Raw genomic sequence first — 8,332 nt, forward strand, 5'->3', positions numbered from 1 at the left:
AGACAAGCCGGGGCGGGGCCTGCATAGGGGCCTGAGATTACCGAGCGCCGCGCCAGGCTGCGACGGATAATGGGAGAGCGAATGTTTCCTTTTGACTCTTCGCTTTAGACCCCGGAGTGAGAGACTCTTAATGCTCAGATTAATAGGGTGATGCACAGAGTTAGGACCCTGTAGAGCCTTTTCCCCGTCTTCCGTCACTCGCTCAGGCACGCCGAGGGCAGCCTCTCTAGGGTCCTCGTGGCCAGCCAAGATGGCTGCCTCCGCGGTGACAGCTGTGCGAGGGTGGTCGGGCTTGCTGCTGGGCGTGCAGAGTGTTGTCCGGAGGCTTCCAGGGTGAGAGGGCGGCGGGCAGCTGGGAGGCCGCTTGTGTCTTCACGGAGAGACCTGCTGGGAAGGAAGGGGGAGCCACAGGCAGGCCTCGCGGGTTCCAGGAGAGAGCCTGGGGGCCGGGATATCTGAGTCCAAGCCTCTTTAACCAGCCGCGTGACTTTGAGTCAATCTGAAGGCTTAGTGACTGCTCCCAGCCCGAGGGGGTCTCACTTGGAACGGCAAGTGCGATCTTGGTAAAGAATTCAGAGGTGGGATTTTCTGTGCTGGGAGTTGGGGGGAGAGATGCATAGGCGGGTTGCTTATCCTCAGGTTCAGGAGCCTGTCCTTACCGCTGGCACTTGAGGAGCAGACTTTCCTGGCCTGTTGGGGGGAGGTCCTCCTACCTCTTGGGACAAGAGCCAGACGTTTTGCGGTTCAGCTTTGGCTGGCGGTGCCCACGCTGCTGTCACTCGTCGGCGGATTGGCACACATGCCTATCGTTAAGTCAAGCCTTTTCACTTGTGGAGTCAGCTTTTGCCCTTCTCTTCCTCTCCCCCTCGCCTCCCAGGCTAACCCAGGTGAGGTGGAGCCGCTATGGTCCTGAATGCCAGGATCCCCAGATTGACAAGGAATATTACCGCAAGCCCTTGGCCGCGCTGACTGAGGAGGAAAAGTATGAGAGGGAGCTCAGGAAGACTCAGGTTATCAAAGCTGCCCCTGCGACGAGAACAAGCTCTGTGTTTGAAGACCCAGTGATCAGGTTGGAAGGAAACAAATTTTTGTTCTGCGGAGTGGGACTGTACCAGGGAGGGTCTGCAGTAGGGGTTCCCTGATACAGTCCTGGCGAGCTGAACATGTTGCTTTTCTCCTTGAAGTAAATTCACCAACATGATGATGAAAGGAGGAAACAAAATACTGGCCAGATCCCTCATGACACAGGTAACCAGTACCTCTCTTTCTCATCTTTGTTTTCCCCATAGCTTTGTACTTGGCTCTTTAATTTTAACATAAAGAAGAATTCATCCTATACTTTCATTAAAATTAACTTCCATGTACTTATGTATGGAATGGGGGCTTTAAGGAAGTCCTGCAGGAGTCAACCACTGCCATTCCCTACCCCCATGTGACAAATCTTAGCCTGCTCTTTCTGTCCTAGTCCAGGATCTTTGTTTCAGAAGTGCTGAGGGAGTAGCTGCACAGCTACAGAAGAACAGGATGATGGGAGTAAGGGGCAAGGTCCTAGCTCAGCTGGGTTAACCTTTTAGGGAGCCTGGGGCAGCCTCTTCCACTGTATCCCTTTGCAGACTCTGGAAGCTGTGAAAAGGAAACAGTTTGAGAAGTACCACGCTGCTTCTGCAGAGGAACAGGCAACCATTGAACGCAACCCTTACACCATCTTCCACCAAGCACTGAAAAACTGTGAGCCTGTGATTGGGCTGGTATCCATCCTCAAGGGTGGCCATTTCTATCAGGTGAGTGGTCAGGGCGGGAAAGCGGGGCTGCTCATGTGTGAAACAAGATGGTGGGGGTGGGCAGAGTTGGGCCAAGGTTGATAGCTTTCCAAGGACTGGGGAGTGTCAGGATCGGCTCATCTGAGTCCCATAGTGTAAATATTACAGGCAGAAGATGGAAGAGAGCAAAAGAAAAGTATCCAAGTGACCTCTTTTGAAGGCCCACCCCCCCCCCATTCTGTTCAGCATTCTGTGTTCTAAACTATAAGCTTCTCATGGTGAGGGACTATGTTTACATCTCATGTTTATACACCAGTGTCTGGTGTAGTGCTTGAGTGATGCTTCATCACCGTTTGTTGAACTGAACTAGGTGTCTCTGTCATGCCATTTAATATTTCATCGTCATAATCTGGTGTTCTTGTCTTTCCTTTTTCAATGTAAACTTCATAAAGGTAGAGACTTTTTCATTAACGTCTGTGTCCCGAGGGTCGGCATGGTACCTGGCACATAGTGGGGGCCTGGCAAATGATCCTTGGACAAGAGGGTCTTCTTTCTACGCACGCATGATCTCTGTTGGCTAAGTCATGCCCAGCTGACAGGGCTTTTCCCAGTGGTGCCTGTATCAGCTTGGCTGAGCTCCCTTTAGAGGTGCAAGAGGCCAGTACTCAAGGAGCGTTTGCTCGATGAATGCCTGATGTCTGCTGCACCGAGGTCAGCCAGGGGTGAGAGAGGCTCAGAGGGGAAAAGACAGGCCCCCTCCTCAGCAGCCTTGCCAGGGCTGGCCCAGAGCGGACCTGTGGCTGCTTCTTAAGAGCTCTAGGAGGGAGGCCGCAGTCCTGGCAAGTTCTTAGACTAACTTGCCCGTGTCCCATCTTTCCCAGGTCCCTGTGCCGCTAGCCGACCGGCGTCGCCGCTTCCTGGCCATGAAGTGGATGATCACTGAGTGCCGGGAGAAGAAGCACCGGCGGATGCTGATGCCGGAGAAGCTGTCCCGGGAGCTGCTGGAGGCTTTTCACAACCGGGGCCCTGTGATCAAGAGAAAGCACGACATGCACAAGATGGCCGAGGCCAACCGCGCACTGGCCCACTACCGCTGGTGGTAACGGGGGGCAGGGGAGCCGGGAGGAGCCCAGCGCGCTGCCTTACGGAGTGGCGTGAGCCACTGCCACGTCACAAAATACCTGTGGGTTAAGCGTATACTTGCCTTTCAGGGGCAGGCGGGCCTCATAAGGATGGAGCAGCACGTTTATTGCTTGTTAGTCCTTTCTGGGGGGGCTAGAACTCGCTCTCCCTGCCCCATCTCCTTGCAAAGAGGGGACATATCAACTTGGATTTTCCCCAAGAAACTTAGGGCTCATCCAGCCCTTCTCTTCCTTCAGCTTAGGGTGGACCTTTGGTTGATACGAAAGGAAGCAGTTTTAGTATCAGAAAAAGTTTATTAGAAAATGCTCATCCTGAGCTGGTGTAGCATGTGATGTGGTATTGCCATTCATTAAAACCAACTGGAGGAAACGTGCTCGGTTCCAAAGTGGTCCTTATACAAAATGGATAAAAAGCAGTTTCTGGTGTGACTCTACTTCTCCCCTTTGATATCCCAAGCACCCCACCAATGGCTCTGGGTACTCATTTTACAGATGGGGAAACTGAGGCACCAAGATAGCTATTGTACGAAAGGTTACATAGTGCAGTGCTTGTCAGGAGGTGCCCTTCTTTGCCTGGCCCAGGTTGAAGGTGAGGGGAGAGAAACGCTGATGGGACCGTGGGGCAGGTGTGCTTGGTGTCTTCCCCAATCCTGGAATCGGAGCGAAGGTGCTCAGGGCGGGACCACCGCGTACGTGGGAAACATCTCGGGTGCTTTTCAAAGTCTGGAAGGGGGAAAAGTCTGGGAAAGGCAAAGACTCCACTGCCAGGTTGGGAGGTGGGTGGAAGAAAGGCCGGTGCTGCTGAGGAGGAGGCCTGATTTGGAGGCCTAGTCAGAGACCTCGCTATAGTAATACTTGTGCGCAGCCGGGGTCGTCTTCCAGCCCGCTGCCCGGAACTCGATGATCTCCAGCAGCAGCAGCTGGGCCAGGGAGCTGAGGCCGGTTGGGAGCAGGAAGCCATCCCGGATCAGGACAAAGAGCTCATCCATGCGCTGCCCATTCATCTTCTCCAGCTGCTCCCCGACCCGGTGCAGCTGCAGCACCAGGCAGTCCACCTGCAGGGGGCAGCAGGAGGTGACCCCGGGCAGGGCCCCCCATCACACAGAGCAGCTATTTACTGAGCGCTCGCCGTGCGCCAGGCACTGGGCTTAGCCCTGTACACGTGTTTCCCCCCTTCATCCTCACCCCACCCAGTGGGTGCTGTCCACGTCTTACATGAAAGGAAGCAAGTTCAGAGACTTAAGGTCTGTCACCTGGGCCAGGCTGGACTCAGGCCCTGTTTCCAAACTGCTCTGAACCCCACTTTTGTACCCCCTCCCCCCAACCCTGGTGTGGTTTTGGGGTCATCTGTATCCACAGCTGGCTGACGCTCTCACCAGTCCTATCATAGGTTGGCTTTCCTACTCAAAACCTCTGAACCAGGAGGTTTTGGCTGCGCTCTATTCCAGATAAACTCCAGGCCTAGCAGCTTGCCCTGTGACTGTGACAGGCCTTAAACACCCCCACCAGGCTCCTGCCCCAGCAAGTGGTGCCCTCGAAAGTCTCCACAAACAGTGGGCGGGCATTCTGAGTTAAGCCAGAGGCAGCCCACCTCACAGCCTTCTGTGCTAGGGCCACGCACCTCCTCCTCCTTGCTCAGACTGTCAGGCTGGGCCAGCCGGAAGAGGCAGTCGTAGACGGGATTCACCAGGGCCATCATGGGCATGTTGTTCACCTACAGGGGGAGAGCGGGGGCCAGAGCCTGGCTTAGTGGCACAGGAGACAGGCCGTCTGTGCCGCACAGGATGTGGCTGGCAGGGCCTCACCCTCAGGTAGTCAAAGATGTTGCAGATAAAGGTGACGTAGCAGACCCAGCCCTGCAGGGAGCGGGCTCGAAGCTGCTCCCGAGCCTGGTACTCCTGCTGCAGCCGGTTGAGGAGTCCACGGCGGAAGACACTCTGGCCTGCTTGCTTGCTCTCTGCCTGTGAGCCAGGGAAAGGGCGGTGAAGGGCAGTCACAGGGCCGTCGCAACTCCACCCAAGCTTCCAAGGCCGAGGACCCTGCTGTCCTCCTCTCTCGCCTCTGAGGCCAGCCCTTTGCATCTCTGCCCTGCTGGCCAGGCCTCTGCCCACTGCTGAAGCACCTTCCTCAAAGCGTCCCCTTCTCTACCAGCCCCACCCAACCTGAATGATGGCGTAGCACATGCGTCCTGCTTCCTTGCTGAATACACAGTCCTGCAGAGAATGGTCCACAATCACATTGGCCACTTTCTCCAAGTCCACGGCACCTGGATCTAGGGTAAAGACAGGTGGGGAGTCTAGAGCTGCTTAATTATCACATTTGCCTCCACCTGCTTCTGAAGGATTCGAGATGTTCACAGACGAGCACTCCCATTATACGCTTCCATTTAAAGAGACCAGGAAACAGGAAACCACACAGGAGCAGCTGCAGCCGTGGGCCTCCTGATGGCCCAGTCAGAAGAAACAGGGAGGGTTATGTGGCTGTTAGAGAATCAAAGAACGCTCATTTTTCTAGGACACATCTTTTCCTAGCCCTGGGTTGAGGATGGAACACCGAATGACTGCCTTTGACAGCCATTTCACAGAAGAAAGTGTTCTTCTAATACACACACTTGAACCCCTGACAAGAGCGGGCCAGGCAGGGCCTCCCCACAGGCTCAGCTTGGCACGTGATGGGCACTGCTAATCGTTAGCTGAGTCAAACTTCTGTCCTGAAAGTGCCGCAAGAAGGCACTGGTCCAGGACAATCACTGTAGCTCCCCTGCCAAGCAGAACACTCCATCCTCTGTCCGTCAGGCAGCGCTGCACGTTCAAGAGAGCGAGCTGGCTGCAGCAACGCACAAGCCAGGTCCAGCGGAAGGACCTGAGGGGCAGGAACTGTGTTCTCTGTGCCTCACTCTCCTCTCATGGGCACCTAAACTTTAAAAAAAGGCTTTACAATCTGAGGGGGTGACTCTATGACTCACACTGCCCAATACTGGCCTAAATGTAGCTTGTCTTCCAATTCCAGAATTACATTGCTGCCTCCTATTCTGAGAAAGTGAAGGGAGAGGGCTGGGCAAAGCCGGGCGAAGGCTCAGTACTCCAGGCCTGGCCCCTTGGCCCCTTCTCTGTGGCTCTGGGCCCAGGCTCAGGGGGCTCCGCATGCTCACCTTTGAGGGCTGTCTTCAGCAGCTGCTGGGTCGCTGCATCAAAAGACTGGATTCTATACTCCTCTCTCCTGGGCTCCCCCATGACCATCCAGCTGCAGCAGCTCTTTCCGAGGTTGGGACTAATGACAGCACCTGGAGAGGAGAGGCAGCGGGAGAGGCCTCAGGTGTGGTGCACGGGGCCAGGGCTCCCAGCTCTCCCGGCCCGCGGCAGGGCTTGAGACAGGTGCTCCTGGGCAGTCCATGGCATTCAGTGGTTGGCTGGGCGCCCGCCAAGCTTGGCTTCTGGTGGAGACTGGGCACCAGCCAGGCACCTGCTGCTCAGTTAAAGAACCCCTGTAGCTTCTGGGATTACACAAGAATAAAGACATGAAGGGTGAATGCGTCTACCCTCCAGTCCCAGCAGCAGGCAGGGTTTTTCTCAGCTGATACCAAGGGGTGGGGTGAGGGTGGATATGTGGATATTAAATACTTCCCCTGCCTATATATAAGCCGACCTGGAAGCTGCTGGTTCAGCATGGCTCCTGGCAAGCGAGAGGGCTGGGGTCTCCACGCTTCGGATGTCCCAGCAGGGATCCAAGCCCCTCTCCGCAATCCTCTCCCTCCCTTTAGTCAGAGTCCTCGGCCCAGAAAGCCCTCGGGGTGGGGCCGGCCAGAGGGCTGGGTGCAGAAGCGTCTCTGCCACCCTGACTCCCCTCGTCCTGGCCAGCTTCTCCCCGGGACGGACTAGTTAAACTGGCCTCTCGAGTGGCAGAAACTCGGCCCTGCCCGCTCAGGACTCCCTGAGAGTCCTGAGTTCCATTCTGGATCCTTCCTTAAGGAGGGGAGCGAGTGACGTGTCCCCCAGAGGTGGTCCCCTTTGGAGTCCCCTCTCCGCACTCGGTGCCTCCCCCATGGCCAAAGGAGAGGTCCTTAGGGGTCTCCAGACCTGGGCAGCTTCCCGAACGCCCTTCCCGTGGGCTGGAGAGTTGGCGGGAGCGCCAGGACCCACCTGCCGCGCCGGCGCCGCGCCCGCGTGCCCGAAGGCCGCTCGCGGGGCATGCTGTGCGCGCCGCGCCTCCGCAGCACTGCAGGCGCCTCGCCGCCGCTTAGGTCATTTCCTAGCGCGGTGGCGCGGCGGGACCCGGGGCGGCGGGGCGGCAGGGCGGGGCCTGGGGCCGCCTCGCCAGCGCCACCTGCCGGAGCCCCGACGTCGCTGCCCTCGCCGCTCAGCCAGGCCCGCCCGAAGGCTCCTGGCATGGGGCCGCGCAGAACGCCCGCGACACTGCTCCCACCGCCCCTGTCCTCTCCTCACCCGGTTCTCCCAGGGGCTATCCGGGACCACACCGGCTGCTCGGTAGTGGGGCGGACCTGCTCCTCAGCCCGCATTAAGCCCTCGGTCTTGAGCGCTAGCACTCTCCCTCTCCCCGCCCCACGCCAGTGCTCAGGTTAAAACGGGGTCAGGGGACTGGCCCAGCCGCACGGCGTGGGAGGGGCCTGCGGAGGGCGTGGTCCGCAGCCGGGCGGCGGGAGGGAGAAAGGTGGGAAGGCAGAGAAGAGGGCTGGAGGGGCAGAACTTCACAGGTGGTGGCCGTGTGCTCCCCACTCCCACCCCCTCCCCCCAAAGCGGAGAAGGCAGGGAGGTCGCAAGGGCTGGATCAAGTCCCACTAAGCCGCTCTCCTACTCCAAGTACAAACGATATTGGTAAAATAAGTTGAAAATCAATGGGCCAGCCCAAGAGAAAGGATCCCAGTTGCCAACTTGCGGCGCCCAAGGTGTTGGGAGTGACCCTGAGGTTGAGCAAGCCCCTGGCTCAGTCCGTCTTGGTCGGGCCGTGGGGAGAGGCGCGGGCCCAGCAGCCCAGACAGGGCCACCTCTGAGGTCAGCCCTGGGTTGCAGGAGCGCATACAGAAGAGGCTGGAAAAGAACTGTCTCGTCCCATCGCTTAGACGAGAAGAAAGTGTTGATGGCGGTTTCCTGTATCCAAAGCTCGCTCCTTCTGTTCAAAGAGCTGCCAAAGTGGTCACCAGAAAATGAACGAGGAAGACAATCTCAGCTGCAGCAAAAGAAACCAATGAGTGGGAGAGCTGAAGAGAACAAAGTTTACTTCAGTGGAATTTCATTAAAAATACATCCAGGCAGCTGCCTCCCTGCAGCTGCAAGCCTTGCCTGCCAAAAACCCTGTGGGTTTGGGAGCCCTCCAGCCACAGGTGAACCTTCTTAATCAGCAACCAAGAGCAGGGAAGCTTCAGGATTATGGGGATCAGACACATCACAAAGCCCCAGACTAGAGACGAAACAG

At 57.1% G+C, this 8,332-nt stretch overlaps 2 protein-coding genes across 5 annotated transcripts; one reads left to right on the forward strand and one right to left on the reverse strand.

Annotated features, from left to right (window-relative positions):
• The first annotated feature begins 23 nt into the window (after window positions 1–23).
• On the forward strand, window positions 24–3,276 carry MRPS7 (mitochondrial ribosomal protein S7). The gene is made up of 5 exons (XM_081219079.1): window positions 24–333; window positions 878–1,069; window positions 1,185–1,248; window positions 1,614–1,781; window positions 2,642–3,276. The coding sequence occupies exons 1-5, from the start codon at window positions 251–253 to the stop codon at window positions 2,861–2,863; spliced, it is 729 nt and encodes a 242-aa protein (XP_081075205.1). The 5' UTR covers window positions 24–250; the 3' UTR covers window positions 2,864–3,276.
• MIF4GD (MIF4G domain containing) lies at window positions 3,177–7,445 on the reverse strand. 4 transcript variants are annotated; one of them, XM_081219082.1, is made up of 6 exons: window positions 7,345–7,445; window positions 6,054–6,185; window positions 5,065–5,174; window positions 4,708–4,863; window positions 4,494–4,616; window positions 3,177–3,957 (listed from the first exon to the last, which is right to left on the reverse strand). In XM_081219082.1, exons 2-6 carry the CDS (start codon window positions 6,139–6,141, stop codon window positions 3,730–3,732), a joined length of 705 nt encoding a protein of 234 aa, XP_081075208.1. In that variant the 5' UTR covers window positions 6,142–6,185; window positions 7,345–7,445; the 3' UTR covers window positions 3,177–3,729. The 4 variants fall into 4 exon arrangements, with proteins under 4 accessions (XP_081075208.1, XP_081075209.1, XP_081075206.1 ...); XM_081219083.1 differs by lacking the exon at window positions 7,345–7,445 and adding an exon at window positions 7,042–7,179 and having other exon boundaries at window positions 4,524–4,616; XM_081219080.1 differs by lacking the exon at window positions 7,345–7,445 and adding an exon at window positions 7,042–7,179.
• Between the last annotated feature and the right edge of the window lie 887 nt (window positions 7,446–8,332).

The sequence above is a fragment of the Mesoplodon bidens genome (assembly GCF_964165515.1).
Source record: "Mesoplodon bidens genome assembly, chromosome: 19".
Taxonomy (NCBI): domain Eukaryota; kingdom Metazoa; phylum Chordata; class Mammalia; order Artiodactyla; family Ziphiidae; genus Mesoplodon; species Mesoplodon bidens.

Bases quoted from the DNA above. Each gene is read 5' to 3' on its own strand.
- MRPS7 (XM_081219079.1), top strand. From the start codon at position 251: ATGGCTGCCTCCGCGGTGACAGCTGTGCGAGGGTGGTCGGGCTTGCTG. The intron at 1,070-1,184 runs GTTGGAAGGAAA...TTCTCCTTGAAG, and splicing joins TTTGAAGACCCAGTGATCAG to TAAATTCACCAACATGATGA. The intron at 1,249-1,613 runs GTAACCAGTACC...ATCCCTTTGCAG, and splicing joins CCAGATCCCTCATGACACAG to ACTCTGGAAGCTGTGAAAAG.
- MIF4GD (XM_081219082.1), bottom strand. From the start codon at position 6,141: ATGGTCATGGGGGAGCCCAGGAGAGAGGAGTATAGAATCCAGTCTTTT. The intron at 4,617-4,707 runs GTGAGGCCCTGC...CTCCCCCTGTAG, and splicing joins ACATCTTTGACTACCTGAGG to GTGAACAACATGCCCATGAT. The intron at 3,958-4,493 runs GTGGGCTGCCTC...TGCCCCCTGCAG, and splicing joins CTAGCACAGAAGGCTGTGAG to GTGGACTGCCTGGTGCTGCA.